This window comes from Dermacentor variabilis, chromosome 2 (assembly GCF_050947875.1).
Source record: "Dermacentor variabilis isolate Ectoservices chromosome 2, ASM5094787v1, whole genome shotgun sequence".
Lineage (NCBI taxonomy): Eukaryota > Metazoa > Arthropoda > Arachnida > Ixodida > Ixodidae > Dermacentor > Dermacentor variabilis.
The window spans coordinates 112564001-112579928 of record NC_134569.1 but is presented as its reverse complement, the minus strand read 5'-3'; the positions used below and the strand labels follow the sequence as shown (position 1 = coordinate 112579928).

The 15928-nt window shown below is 43.4% G+C and overlaps 2 protein-coding genes across 12 annotated transcripts in view; one reads left to right on the top strand and one right to left on the bottom strand.

Annotated features, from left to right (window-relative positions):
• LOC142572571 (uncharacterized) overlaps positions 1–4037 on the bottom strand; it is an 89274-nt gene extending 85237 nt beyond the window's left edge. For 2 of the 9 annotated variants that reach the window (XR_012826107.1, XR_012826106.1), the window contains exon 1: positions 3746–4027. Coding sequence is in view for 5 of the 9 variants with exons in the window: in XM_075681777.1 (XP_075537892.1) it covers positions 3746–3825 (80 nt within the window). In the remaining 4 variants the exon portion in view is untranslated. Of the gene's footprint in view, positions 1–1301; positions 1680–2971; positions 3061–3745 lie in introns of those variants that run through there. The other 7 variants (XM_075681777.1, XM_075681780.1, XM_075681781.1 and 4 more) reach the window with 7 other exon arrangements.
• A 526-nt stretch (positions 4038–4563) lies between these two features.
• GluRS-m (putative glutamate--tRNA ligase, mitochondrial) overlaps positions 4564–15928 on the top strand; it is a 54259-nt gene continuing 42894 nt past the window's right edge. For 2 of the 3 annotated variants that reach the window (XR_012826105.1, XM_075681772.1), the window contains exons 1-4: positions 4564–5169; positions 10708–10818; positions 11163–11210; positions 13898–14053. Coding sequence is in view for 2 of the 3 variants with exons in the window: in XM_075681772.1 (XP_075537887.1) it covers positions 4954–5169; positions 10708–10818; positions 11163–11210; positions 13898–14053 (531 nt within the window). In the remaining variant the exon portion in view is untranslated. The remainder of the gene's footprint in view (positions 5170–10707; positions 10819–11162; positions 11211–13897; positions 14054–15928) is intronic. The other variant, XM_075681771.1, reaches the window with a different exon arrangement.

Genomic DNA, 15928 nt, shown 5'->3' with positions numbered 1-15928 from the left:
GAATGTCAATTGCAACTGTCAATGCTGAGCTGTCCTGAGTGTTACACAATACGTTCAACTACACCTTCATAGCATAGCTGTTGCCACGCGAGAGTTTACAATGCTCCTGCTCTTGCTCAAAAAGCAGAAAGCTTATGATACTGTCATTTGTACAGGTGGCAAATTCTTATGACATTTCTATGACTGCAGTAGGACAAAATCTCATTAGGAGTGAATGCTCATTGTCACAGTGCATGTAACACTCCGCATGACTTATTGCCTTCATATTGGCTCCAACCAAATATGCTTATGCAGGGGATCTCAAAGTGGCCATAGTTCTGGTTGAGATGGACAGTGCATGTGCGCTAGGCAGTTCTAGCACGCCAACTTATTGGAAACCTCTTGTTTTTTGTATAGCTGGACTAGCCCGGACCACTTGTGTGGCACACGCTGCTCAATGACGACCAACAATGATTCCCTCCGCATCCCGCTGTCAACACTCCAGTCAATCCCGGCCTGTCGCCGATAGGCAAACAACCACATTCGCCATAAGGTAAAAATTTAGATGCCTGACAAGTTTCCACAAGTTTCTGATCATTAGATAAACTTAAAGCTGCACCCTTGCATTCTCGCTAGTGTGCCAAATGCAAAGCAATAATACTGAGAAAATGAAGACTGTCAGGCACACTTTCTTTACTTCTTGTGCGGTGTTTCTTACACAAGCGTTGCTGTGGCTATCTTAAAACTAGGCAACTGTTTCTAGATCCTCCCAACGGTCAAAAGCGCGATTGGAAACTTTCGGGCCGTTCGGAGTGCAGTTTACGTTACCGACTACTGCAGACCTTATGGCGCTGTTTACTCAGGCTCAAGCAATCAAACTGCGGTGAATGTTGGAGGATGGAAGCTGTAAATTACATTTATAACGCCGGCTTAGCTCGTGCGCTAAACAACACTCTCCCAGATGCGTTGGCCACATCGTGTGAAATAGCACAGAGGCAGATCGGACGTTGGGTCGGACAAGTTGATATTGCATACTTCTATCTGTTTATTTATTTATTTATTTGCTTACTCAGGAAGACCCGAATAATATTCGCAGTCGATCACTTAGCGTTTCCGACACTGTACGCAGTCTAGTGACGTGTAATCACACTGTTAGGAAAGTCAGGATGAGTCCCCGAAAGTAATAGGGGCCCAGGGCGTAAGCACAAGAGAGTGCACAAGTGCAAAAGGATCTGCGTCCGTTCCCTCCACTTCATGCGATAGACCTGGCTAGAACAATATTTTATTTCTTAAAACTGAAGTAAACTGACAAATAAACTCACCTTGCCGATTTTCTGTGTTCGGAGCTGCGAGGATTGTTGGTACGCTAGTCTTCTAAGGTTGCGCCTGTATTAGTGGTTCTCGATTTATTCTCTAACGTTGAGCTAACCGGAGCAACAAGTGAACATAGCACGGGCAGAGTGGCCTTAGCAAGCTTGATCACAAGATCAAACAACTGACCTCTACTTTAGTGGAGATCAGTAGATCAAACTATTGTCAAATTTTCAGGTCGGACCGGCGCATCGCACAAACTATGGCACAAACGCTTGATCTTGGCGCCAGTTCTAATGCGCAGAATCAATTCAAACTACTCTCCGCTTATTAGGATGGGGACAACTGCGCCATCTGCTGCAACAGCGGCCGCCATTCTCTGACCAACGTCGGGGCGTAATGTAATCGGGGCCATTCGGGGCGCCGATTCTGTCGCTTGCGCCGCACACCTACTCAATTAAAAAAAAAAAAGCGCTTTGTTGTCTTTACCCTAGTGTACATAAAGAATCTGCAGGACGCCGTTACGTGGTACAACACGAGCAATAAATGGTATTCGGTATATTTAATACAAAGCTATTTTATCTAAAGGTAGCCTTTCTTCTTGAGTGTCACGCATGCGCTATTGTTCAACTATCAAACTTATAATTTTAAGTGCCACGATGTTTGTGTGCCTGTATTAAAAATGAGAAAATGTAAGTTAGTAAGTAAGAAATATCAGCCTTTTACTTTTTTCTATACTTCAACTTACAGCTGTGCCCAGTGACCTGAATTCCAGCAGTCGATCACATTCCATCCTTTCTGAAGGGGAACACCAATATTCCATGGCTTGAGCTTTTTTCAGCCTGCACGGTTTCGTTCGAAGCTAGCTGCATGCATTCAAAGTGGTTCTGCTGGTCAGAAATATATAGTGTTAACGTAGGAAATTTATGAAATGGCAGGCGCGAACGAGGGCTGAGGCTGCATAATTCATCTGCACCTCAAAATGAGCACTGCCATATAAATCTTGCAAATAATATTATGCAACACATACAGCTAGTTGGGCGAATTGCTTCAGCATTTCAGGCGTGTAAAAGCGCCAAAGATACAAGGACGAAAGAAAAGACATATGTAGCGCATCGCGCGACTTGTCCTATCTTTCATCCTGTCTCTTAAGACGCATATACACTCTTGCAATCTTATGCACTACGTGTACTCGTCTTGCCATTCAAAGCGATAAAATTAGAGCTGAACATAATTAAAATAAGTTCATCCGCAAAAAATGTGCATGGTACGTATAAATAACACGCATGCAGAAGCATATATATATATGCTCCTGCTTGCAGATTTTCTGCAGATTAACTTATTTTAATTATGTTCAGCTCTAATTTTATTGCTTTGAATGACAAGACGAGTACACGTAGTGCATGAGATTGCAGGAGTGTATATGAGTCTATAAGAGACATGCAGACGAAAGAAAGGACAAGTCGCACGATGCCCGCTACGTGTCTTAATTGTCGTTTCTTTCGTCCCAGTCTTAGACGCATTTACACGCCTGCAATGCTGAAGCAACTCGCCCAACTATATGTGTTTTTGCAGGAGCAGGAGGCGCACGCAGTTGGCGACTGCACAGGAAAGTGGAGAAGGCGCCTCATGCAGGCAAATGATCGACACATCGAAGCTAAGCATCTGTTGGTGGCTTCACCCTCTTGTCGACGATGCGGCGATCCCGAGACCTTCGAACACCACCTATGCGCCTGTCCGGCCCTAGCACAGGAACGTTCGAGGGTCACCCGAGCATATAGACTGCAGGGCCTTCCTGATGTTCCCACCCCGCTACCATCTCCCGCCACTACACAGCCTTGTGGAGTTAGTGGAGTGGAGGCTATGGGATAGCAGAATACCACTGAGCGCACCTGCCCCTGCCTGTCCCTGCCTCCTCTGCTGCCATGTGCGGACGAGCCCCCTGATCCATTACTCTCTTTTCCTCTTTACTTCCTACTCCCCCTCTCCCTATGACGCTGCGCCGTCCTGATGGGCTGCAGAATTTAAGCGTCTCTTTCCTCCTTCATAATCACCATATATATCTGTTGGTGTTAAATACGGGTGTAACACGTACTGCGCACTTTTGATCGCGATCAACCCCGATGCGGATCGAATTTCTCGGTCATGACTGGCTCCTTTGCGCAATCTGCGCGAGGGAGCCAATCGCAGTCGAGAACTTCGATCCAGATCGAGCTTAATCGCGATCAAAATAATTAAGTGCTAGTGTGAAACGATATTAGGTACAACCATTGGTGCAACAAATGATCTAAATTATAAGTAATTTTCCAAGGTCTGTATACAGGCCTTATTTTCGGGTTTCTAGGAAAGGAAAGAATCTTCCAAACAATTCCAGAATCTTCGCCATTCTGGTCAATGCATACCCGAATCATTCCGTGACGGGTACGCACGAACAAAAGCATTTCTCTTCGCTCACCTCCAGCGTTGCAGAGAAGGGTCGCAGGGCGCAGCAATTGAATAACGACGTTGCGTCTTTTGGAATCTTCGAGCGTCCATGCTCGGCTGATGTGACTGCTAGGCGGAATCACTGGGAATCACCATGGAATCACACCCTTGATGCCCTTGCCCCGAAAACCTTCTAAAACGGAACACTGCTGTACCCCGAAGTTCTATGAGCGCTGGGGCGGGTGCATCGAAGCGCAAGTAGGCGGAATATAGTGACGTAATGTATTTTTCTTTCGACCCCCCCCCCCCTCAGCTATGGTCTCGGAGTGTAGCGCAAGGGGCGCAAGGGTAACCAAAAAAGCAAACTATATATATTTCTAGACACTTAGCATAAACACAGCACGGCCGCTCCTTCTCTTTTCTTCTTCTTTTTTTTTTAATCCAGCGGTCGTGACCGGAGTAATTTCATGGGGGAGACTTTCAATCGTTTTTCAATCATACAGAAAGTAAAGCACTTGCATAGCAAAAGTGTAAAAGGGTAAACAAAGAGGACGAACTATGCAGCTCTACTAATCCTATTAGAGTTTGCTTCATTTGCATTTTTATACCGGTTAGAATGTTGCATTAAAATTGTAAATTCTTCTCGATTAGCTTAAGGCAGAAAGCTGGTCTAGTTGGTGGTTATTCATATAAGTTAGTTATTTATTTATTCTATGGGGACATTGCACTAGCGATGCACTAGCGCATAAAGCAGGACACGGACAGGAACATGAAAGACACACCGCTAGTTCGGTGTGTCTTTCATATTTAAAAAAAACGTAAGAAAAAAAAGACTAGCGTTCGGTGTGTCTTTTTTAATGTTGCTGCCCGAGTCCTTTTTTACGCGCTAGTGCAATGTCCCCTTATAACATCTTAGCAACAAAACCGAAACTGGGAGTGCAGCATGGCGTCGCTGCGATTCTATGACCGCGACTTGCGAACGAAACTTGTTGTTGCGCCGTGCCACAGGAGATCTATTCAATTTTGCTGTCGCTACGATGTTTTCGACTTGTTCTGACTGCGGGACAGCGTCTGTGTATGTACTGCATCCCTTTTCCAAAGTGTTAGCGAATCGAAACCTTGAATCCTGAATTCAGTCGTTGCGAAGTTGTGTTCCCACTTCGGCCATGTGACAGTCCATGTCCGGGCTCTAATTTTGCGCATCTGTTCGTCTCGGCCGATACAGAAGCGGGATTCAGTATGTGGTCATGGAGGAAGTACGCTCGCTCGCGAGTGATCCTCTCGTTGCACGACTTGTGCCACTGGAGGCGGTCCATGTCTGATGTTCGAGTGCGGTTTGCGCCCAGCCCCACCGGCGAGATGCACCTGGGAAGCCTAAGGACAGCCCTCTACAATTACCTATTCGCAAGAAAGTACGGTGGGAAATTTCTTCTCAGGATCGAGGACACGGATCAGGTGACTCTCATTTTCCGGGACTATCCTTTGTCGGCGTTACGCCATAACATTGGCTGCGCATTCATCAGAGATTGGCGACTTTATTGCTAGCGATCGATCTGTGAGCTAGTAGCGCGTAAATGTTTATTATAGGACTTATGTAATGTTTATTAAAAAATGCAGCACATAGTGTCACATACCCATTGACACAAGTTGCAGTGAAATATGTTCATTGAGGAGCACCGTGCACATACGTAGCAAATGACCCAACTTGGTACAACGGTTGGTTTTGAACCCGGTTCCCTCGATCGGCACAGCAGCCCGAGGCGCTAACTGTTTGACTATAAACTGCCCATTGTAGTGAAGTTGTAACTTTGATCTAAGTTGGCGGGAAAGAGGTTAGACGTGGACATACATATAAATACATAGAGATATCGCAAACGGGGGGAAATTCCCAAAGAATGCTGATAGCATTAAAACTCATTGCACGCTACCGATAATCCGTGCGCATTTCTTACAGCAGCACGACGGCTGTGTGCGAGAATTTTCTCTCTTCTATGGGTTGACATATAAAAAGGGAAGAATGGTGCATGGCTATAGCTCAGACAACCACAATGTAGTCACATCTGCTCACTTGAAGGCACTGGAGAGGAGATTTTATTCTTCTTATTCAAGAAACTAATGATCACACCATTTGGCTTGAAATGTCCGTGCAGCTCAGTCCAGAGACACTGCATGTTGGTCTGTGGTAAATCCTAAAAGCGATTTGAGTTGAGGCCCTTTCATGAACATGGGTAACTATATGGCCTTACCCTAAGGTGCCTAATTAAACTCGCACTTCACCTCAGTTCTGGACAGTACATATGAAAAGCTCAGGTTGCTCAGACAAAAAAGAGTGCGTGCCAAACGTTGTGGTATATGCCCCTGGCAGTGGAGTTTGCCGGCGAGGGCTGCACCAGCTGTCACAGCAGAAGTGCAACTGTGGGATGGACGGGGAAAAGGCACCTTGTAAGGCAGCACAGTTCACGGCTTTGAAAACAGTTAGGGCACAGCATGATATTGGTGCATTCAATAGCAGAACAAATCTTTTTGCAACACGGGAACCGACACTTACGCTTTTCAGTCCGCTTCATGGGCCTTTTTTAGTAGGCAGTCCTCAACTCATCATACACTACAATTTCGGTGCTCGTACATTGCATTCCTAATGGTGTTGCCGGACGTTTGTGTCATTCTTTTGCCTGGCCGAAGAGGCTTGGTAAAGATGTCCTCGTTGCCATGTTAGGGTGAGAAAACAGCCTAATAAATCGAGATTAACATAAGACATCTTCTCTAGATCATTGCTCCGGGCGATCTAATGCCTCGCCTGATTATACAACTGAGGCTTCATTGACTTCATCACCTCTCTACTCTTATGCTAGTGGCCACAGCAGGCTCCTGTCACTTCAGCATCCATTGAAGCACACCGCATGCGAGGTGTTGTTCACCTGGAGCTATGGTGTCTGGCAAACCGGACTTATTCACCTGGATTCGCAACTTGAGACAAGTTAATTCCATTCATATATTTCAATTACCTTTGGTGCGTGCGATCGCCGTCACCGAGTTGCAATAACGCTGCAATGCATACTAATAATGCGCCAGCAGTCCATCTGAGGTAGTCCGTATTGCAGAAAATCCAAATTTATGTTTACCTTAACCTGCCCCTAAATCCTATTTATCCATTTCGCTTTGTTCAAACTGTGGCTGCAGTAGCAGTGATCCAGCGAAATGCATTGACATTTCAGTGGCAGGAATTTTATGGGCACACTTCATCATTACCTCTGTGCATTAGCTTGAAAAGTGGCAATCAATTTGAGCACGCTAAGTTAGTGAAAATTGAGGACTCGAAAGAGTATTGAAGCAATGGCACGATCAATTTGAGCACGCTAAGTTAGTGAAAATTGAGGACTCGAAAGAGTATTGAAGCAATGGCACGATAGTGTGAACTACATGAATACCGAGCTGAGTCATGCTCGCAGACTGTTGAATTGCTTTGTCACAGAATGACTTCATATATGATGTGGCATCTGAAGGAACACTTGGTGTGTTTCCATGACTTTGAATGTTGCTACTCCGGCAAGCACACACACAAAAAAAAGACATGTTCTTTCAAGCCGAAAGTGTGACCAGCAGTGTACAACAGTTGTTGCAGGTGGAAGCAAATAAGTTTGCTATTGGCTTGAAGTAGCAAAGCAAAATTCACGAGATTTCTGTTGCTCTAAGCAAGAGTGACCGTGCACTTTCGATGCTAGCACAATGTGCGCAGACTGGTCCCTCCGTGCTGATGTTGACTCGACCTGCCGCACGAGGCACTGATAGTTCTTGCTCTGACTTGCCACGTGGGCAGTGTCAGTAGCCTACAGCAATGAAACAGAAAATTTTGAATGCTGATATTGTACTTATGCGAAGTAATGCTTAACACAAATGTGCAGAGAACGGCTGTAAAGGTAGGTGTGCCCAGCCATCCATTTAAGTTATTGAGTGTGCAGGAGAACCATGAAATGCCCTTCACATGAAAGCATTATTTCATTTATTCAATAGTTCTATCGTACGTTAAACATTACATGGGTACAGGCAGGTGAATGTCAGAATGACTGTAGTAATGGAATTATGTTTTTTTTTTTTCCTGTCTGCTGAGTGGCCAATAACGGTGGTAACAGCATGTGGTGCCAGCATGAGCCAATGAAAACAGCAAAAAGAATGGACCAGAAAAATGAGTTCTATAAAATGTGGCCCATGGAGAACATTTATCATATTTCAAAGGAGGTAGCTCACATTTTTTAGCATACGTATGAATGCACGTTCTGCCCTCTATACCATTAGTAACACAAGGGAAAATAAGATGTATTGGCACATGAAGAGCTTGAAGCCAGAGTCATTAGAATAGCAGGTCAAATTCCCTTGAACAAAATGACAAAATGCTTTGTCATTTATGTCACATTATGACAAAACGCTTTGCCATAATGTCAAAGAAAATTGCATGCTACCATGCCTGCACTAGTGAGTGAGAAATATTATGCTGTCTGCATCAGCTTCACTGTTTCCTTGCTCATTGTTCTAACTGGCTGCTCTGAAAATTATGCCATTCAGCTCAATTGTCGTCCAAGAAAATGTTAGAATGCTAATTCAGCCAAATGTGCTCACTCAGTCAAACCAATTATAACATGCCCAGGTACAGCAAATTATGTCAAAAATGCAAAACTTTGTTATCAATATCCATGCAAAAGGAATCCCTTAGAACAAACTTAACCTTGAGTATATTGAACTTCGACTGTAAGTGTGTTATAAAAGCAACCCCCCCCCCCTCCACACAACACACATGCTTTCCAAGCATCGTTTTCTTAACAAGTCATCATCATCATCATCATTATTTAGCTGAGCATCTTGACAGCATGTTCAGTGGCTAACGGAGGTAACCATGTAATTTGCAATACGACACATAAACCAGTAGAGAGCCAGATCCTATAGGGTTGTGGTGTTACCCTACATGTGCTGCTGCGAGAGTCAGCTCACCATGAGGTGTCCAAGCACTGTTGCACAGTTCTGGTCTACCGTGTGTGTAACAAACTCATATGTGCTCATTATACCAAATTTATATATAATGATAGTAGGAACGTGTCAAACTGTATTCAGATGCATGAATTGGTTCATTATAGCAGGGTTTGACTGTACAACAATGAACCGGTAAATTGTTTTCATGCATAATTTATCCACTGAAAGCTTGCACGAAAAAGCGGATGAAATTTCTTAAATGTGACCTAACCTGACGAAAGACAAAGATGCAGATTGACAGAGAAGGGTGCACATAGAATGCATTCCAGTACGGAATACATTGGCCCTTCTCTTTATGGATGCCCCCACAGTGAATGTTTCTACGCGTGGACATGCAACTTGTTTCAAATTTTTCCTGGCCATTAGTGGCAAGGAGAAAACTGTGAATGTTGCACAAAATGTGAGCAGCACCCTCTGCTAACAAACAGTGGGGCCTCACACCACATCTGTGCAGCCAGTAATATCAAGCTCTGTTTTAGCCATGTTGGACAGAAAGCCCAACTAACTGCTATCATTCGCTCCTTCTAATAAGTGTCCTTTCCTGTATAAAAATGCCCAAAGTTTGCAAAAATCTTGTCCATCTTCTTTCACACTGAGCCAATACTGACAGCATAGTGTCTGGATCTAATTATTGTCTGTAATCACGAGGATAGACTGGAAATACTAATGCTATAGGCTCTACCTTTTCCTTTGAAGTCTGCACTGCTGTTCAATCAAAACTGATATTTTTCCTGCAGCCAATCACAGTTCATGATCGAAGGAAGTACACTTGGGTTCTTCCGCAATTCTGTCTTCCCGCTGTGTAGGCTTTCAAGAAGCTTTGTTCCTTATACAATAGAACTCGTTGACATGTTCCTGTTACATATGTTTTCCCGACGCCAACGTACACAATTGAGAACACAAAAATGATTCAGTAAAGTTACACTTATTCTTTACTGGTTCATACGTTCCCGGAAAACACAATTTGCAGCACCAATGTTCAGTACGTCGCCAAACTGCGATTGTATGATATGTTTTCCGGCAGCTAAATGCTATGTAAACAAGAAAATGTGCTAGGCGCACGCGATCGAGAACAGCATATAGCTGCATGCTGCGGCAGCTTCACCGCAATACTCGCCCGCTCATCTCATGTGAAAACGCTGTCATGCACTTAGTTTCTCATTTCGGTACTGGCAAATCTTCTCCGGGGTCATTGCACACGGCATTCGCAGCTTTCACCACCAATCCTATTGCGATAAGCATCTTCGCCAATCCATTTCATAGTGCATGGTGCCATCGGAAGCGTAGAGCACGCTTCTAATAGGCAATAACCGAAATGCGCCGCCGTTTTCTGCTGCAGACTGCGATCGTATATGTTTTTACGCCGCGAGATTCCATGTGAACAACAAAAAGTGCGATGTGCACGCGATCGAGAACAGTATGTAGTTGCCCGTCTCGCATGAAAATGACAGTGCTCACTGTTTCTTATTCCAGTACCAGCAAATCTCCGCCCGGGTCATCGCACGCCATGTTCACAGCTATCGCCGCCAAACCTATTGCAATAAGCACCTTCACCTATCTGTTTTACAGCGCGTGGTGCATAGTGCCATTGGTAGCGTGCTGCATGGTTTTAGTAGGTGATAAACCAAATGTGCCACCGTTCCCTGCTGCAGGCAGCGCTATGTGGACATCACGTTTTGCGTTGGCGGCATCCGGCTTCGCCAACCAGCTCGATGTGTGTCGCCGTCTTGTGCCTCCAACGATCCACGAGACGCTTCACATTACGTAGATGTCAACAGTAGTTGAGTCTGTCAATTTTTTTTCAGCTACTTCGTATCGTACGTTTTCCTGGTTAGTATGTTTTTCATGAATTTTTTTCCCAAACATATAAACGAGGTTCTGCTGTACCACATGCATTGTCTCGCATCACGTAAGGATCAGTGCTTATCCACAAATATTTAAGATATTTTAAGCAGCTTTGTTTTATTACAGTCACGGGTAGTTCCTGGAGCGGCTGAGAGGATTGTGGACACGCTGCGCTGGGCTGGTCTCTGTCCCGACGAAGGACCTGGTCTGGGCGGCAGTGTAGGTCCTTATGTGCAGGTGAGCCTTTGCATACCACATCACTTACACTTCATGGGCATGTTATGTACACTGTACCTAGGTGCAATGAGAGCAGTGAGCACAGATGTCCTTTCATGTTGAAATGTGGCTGTGCAAGTCACTTGTGTGCAGTGGTGACACCACATAAGTTCTTCAGCAGTTTCCCTAAGTAAAATTGAAGCTTACCAGAAAACAAAGCTAACGTCACATTTTCCCGGTGTGCCATCAGATGCTTGTACACACAACAGACTACAGGGTACAATGTCCAGTTACAAGTAACTCAGAATACAGCATTGTATGAATTGTGAGAGTAGTGTATGGTTAATATCTGTTGTATTTTCTAGTCTCAAAGGCTGAAGTTCTACCAAGAGTATGCCCACAGGCTCCTTGAGGTATGTATTCTTGCTCTGTACCTTTTACTTGATAAATTAACCAACTGATGTGAATGATAAGTGCCAATAAAATATGAATGCCAATGCACACTGGAACCAAAAAAACTGGCTTGGTAAAGTGTTGTGCTCTGCTCATGACTACATTGAGTAGGCTGTGAGCCATCCATGTATTCCTGCTTTATTTCAGAAATTCATAAAGGTGTGCTTGGAGATTTGTGTGGGGTGCCACTGTTAATTCCATCCGTCTGTCTGTGTACGTGTGCATGCATACACATTACTATCCTGCCATCTCAAAAGCCATATTTTATATTTATTGTTTTGAGGAATTTGCTTTTCACAATAAGGCATGGGCTTGGCCCATAAAACAGTGAAGGTGCAGAGGTTGTGAAAGGAAACCTGTGGGTGTATTTCTCATCAGAATTATTGTCGCATCACATCAGTAATCATGCACGCTGAAACATGAGGGCAGCAGAAACGTTGTGATACAGTGAACTTCAGTGGCCACAGTGGGACACTATGCCGAGTGCTGCAGAGCATGAAAGTAAAATTTTCACCAGAGTATGGGCAGTAGGAAGAACATCATACTGTGAGCAACTGTATGCACACTGTGCACACCCGGCAACAAAATATTGCTGGGCATGAGATCTGAGAAAGAGCTGAATATCTCGCAACCTCACAACACAATCTGGTATATTTGCATTTCTGGCCTCGGCTAGAATATGCTAACTAAATTGTCATATGCAGTTTTACAGGCTACTGCTGCGGGCTGCTCAGGAATTGAACGTTTTCGGAGATCCTGTGGTCCGTAAAGTTTTGTCGCCGTGTGTACATTCTAGACCTCCACATATTGTCACAGTGACATCCTTCCAGTGCACTAGTAATTCAGGCCCTTGTAATGTCAGCCAGTGTACCAAAGAATGTATGTACCGATACAGCATTCCTGTGACTTTACACACTGACTTTTGCCACTGATACAGTACTTTTTTTTTTGTCATTGTATAGGAATGATTAATCCCGTAGGTTGCCTTTTTGGCAACTTCACATTTGTGCATGGAAAAATTTGCATTATGCTTTATTATGAATTATGCATTATACATTATGAAAAGATCCATAGCTGGTGCAGTTGGTGCATACTATATATATGCTAGTGCTTTGTATCACCTGCGTTTAAAGGATATGAAAGACAAATACTAAGCCGACATGGATTATTAAAAAACTCCATTCCAGAAAACTCCCAGCACTTGTTTCGAGCCTAGAAAAGACTTAGTTTACGAGAAAGTTGCTTCTTAAAGGTCCACATACCTTTAGTGCAATTTGAATAGCTCACTGCTCCCAAGCGAGGAGTGGTGACGTTGCACACACCATCACCACTCATTACTGTTTGTTGTTGGTGAGTAAAACAGTGCCCAACAGATGGCGCTACAGTTTTTCTGCACAAAACACAAACACGTGGCCATGTAGAAATCGTGCTAAGACAGAGCATTGTATTCGCTGCTTTAGCTGCTCTTGGTCAAGTGGTGTAGACTGTTCAGGAATTCCGCGACATCACATGGACATGACATTCCCGGCTACTTGGAGCTTGTGTGAGTTTTGCGAGCTAGCAAAACCAGCGCAGCACCATGCGATAATGAAACTACTGAAATCTAAAAGCGCAGGTGGCACATAGTGGAGAAAACGAAACCTTTCAACTGCCCGTGTCGTGGTCAAGAGTAACATCTATGAATTCTTTTTTCTAAATATCAAATAGAACTGGACAAGTAGCATTTTCTTTCATCTTGTAATGAAATTCAATGTTCTTTTGATTATGAGTGGTTGAGTGCTAGCGTGCAGAATTATAATGAGGAGCACGCCTTCGTTATCAGTCTAGTATTTGAATGTCCCGGGGTAGTCCCTAATTGTGTCCTGCATTCACCTCAATTTCTTGATTACTAATGCTCTGTGCTCGATAATGTTGACGCCTTAGATGTTTTCGATAACTAATCTGTCACTTTAGCTTGGCTTAATGTTTGCCTCTAGTGTCCCTTTAAAACATATGGAACTTTATATTAAGAAGTACGCAGCTGGCTAAATTCAGAAATCTGCATATCTTCACAGCAAACATATCTCTTCAGTGTGGCCTGCACTGAACAGGTTTCTGTGACACTGTCTGTGTGCATACATAGTATTTGAACAATCCTGCGTTGGTGCCTCTGTATGCATTATGTGCACGGATACGTTATCGAATGTATTTCAGGTCATATGATTTTCAGCTGTGGGGAAACACCATTCAGTGCCTTCATTATGTCACATTTCATGCCATTTTTCCAAGAACTCGAGAGAAGTGATTTATAAAAATAATCTTGGTTAGTTACCTTCAGTGTTAATGGGCTGGTGAATATTCAGTACTATGGGTACTGGTTCAGTGGACACTTGCCAAAAGAAGGGAAAAAAAATGCGCGATACCTCGAAACTTGGTGTCGAGGCTTATTAAGAAATTGTTTTCCTTAATCGGTTGCTCTAACCAATTCTTTCATCTCTCTAAGGACAGATCTATTGCAAATGTCAGAAGGGTAGCTTCTTTGGCCATTTAATGCTCTTGCTGAAGTTTCAGAATTGGTGATCTGTTTAACCCATGCTTCTGTGCTCCTAGTTCCCATGTGGTAACATCGTGACTGTGGTGTGGCCACTGTGGTGAATGTGTGTTGTAGACTGGCCATGCCTACCGGTGTTACTGCTCAGAGACACGGCTGGAAATTCTCCGGAAGAATGCCCTACGAAATCAGGAGCTGCCCCGCTATGACAACCGGTGTCGTTCGCTGGAAAAGAACCCACCAGGACAACAACCCTATGTGATTCGCCTAAAGGTCAGTGTTGGACCTTTAGTACTAATCTCTCTATATCCTTTTACTGCACTTTTATGCAAATAAGTGCTTCACTTGTAGAAAAAAATGTCGTGCAAGAACTTGGTGTATCAGACATGCTTTCAACTAATGGCCTACATGACTTGTACATAAATATGTAGCCTTCTACAAAAAAAAAAAAAAAAGAAAATTAGTGGATCCCTCATGCATATAGAAATTAGTTATACAAGCAAAGCTTTCTTTGATATTTACTGAAATGTTTTCACTTCAGTTCTTCACTTCTCTGTAGCTCAATGCTCCTTTATCAATGCACACTTGGGCCCCGTTTTGTTCACTTAACCTCTCTCACCACACACAGCTGCTTTTGATGTCGACTTCAATTCTCTCTGGCCATCTTCTCCAATTTTCTCTTACCAGCTTCATTTCTTGTCTCTTGTACTGCTTGTCTATTTGGGAACCTACGCAGTGGTACATACTCAATATCTGTATGATACCATATTCCTCCATTAAAATAATCAAGGAAGCTTTCTTTGCCTCTGGCCCTCCACTTTTCAGTTGTTGACTGCTGCTATCTTGCCAGTTGTACACTTTGGCAAAGAGGCAAAAAAAGCTTCACTTTAATATTTCTGTGGAGGAATATGGTATAACACAGATACTATCAAATAAGTGGATGTAGATGTATTTGAGATACTCTTCTGAACAAATCATAATCTTATTACTTTGAAATGGCAGAATTCACCACATGCATGTGTAACCAAAATATCCTATCTGAACCTAAATTTACTTCCTCTACCAACTTTGCATTTCAACTTAGTCTCTTGAAACTTGCATAGAGCAACTTGTAATCACTCTTTTAGCTGAAAATGATTTATGTTTTTCAGTGTCATTGTAGTTATGAAAGTTGCAGTTTCAGCCGAAAGGCGACATATTGATAGCGATAGCGAAGTATTAGACAACTAAGTAAGGTCCGTAGTTCTATCAGCTGTATAAATTGCCGTAAACATTTGCCTACTAATTGGATTAACAAGTAAGGTGTCATGTGCGCAGAGGCAAACATGTACAGAGCTCACTCGATGACTGTGGACACTCGCTGTCACAGTGCTGGTGTGATGTTGAGCGGCAATAGTGGTCACGGCTCGCCCTCGCACCAACAGCACATGGTGCGCAGCCCCGATTTTATTGCATTTAGACTTTGCATGAATCCTCACGGCGATGTTGATACTGAAAATTCGTGTGGAGTGTCCATATATTTGTTATCGCAATAAAAAGAATTGAATCCTTTTTGGTATAGATGAACTCAGTAAATTTGATCATAGAAACAAGGGGTTTCAAAAAGTTTTGATTATATTGCATAATTATAAGATCTGCATGAATTAATTTTTGCCAGCTCGATTTCATCTCAGCAGCAATGTACAAATTGTTTGCACGTTGCTTCAAATGTTTACAGCTAGTCATACTATGCAGAGTCATAATGCCGGTATAGTTATTGAAGGCTGTGTATGTAATAGTGTAATTACCATGCTAATATGTCCTTTACCTTTTTGCATGTGGTCATAGAATTGGAAAAGTTTGAAGCACGCACCATTATAGTTTAAAGCCTATAGTGCCCAACGAATTCATGAGGAAATGAAGACTGCCTATAGTGATGATTGTCCATCATTTGCCACTGCTGTGAGGTGGAAAAGAAATTTCCAAACTGTTCACATGTCTCTCACTGATGAACTTAGGAGTTGCCAACCCTCTTTCACTGATAATGTGGCCACAGTGAGGATAGAGGGAAGACATAATTTTGCAAGATTGACTCATTACCATTCAAATGATAATGCAAAAAATATGCTTAAGCTGTGGTAGCATGTGGAACATAGTTCATTACAAATT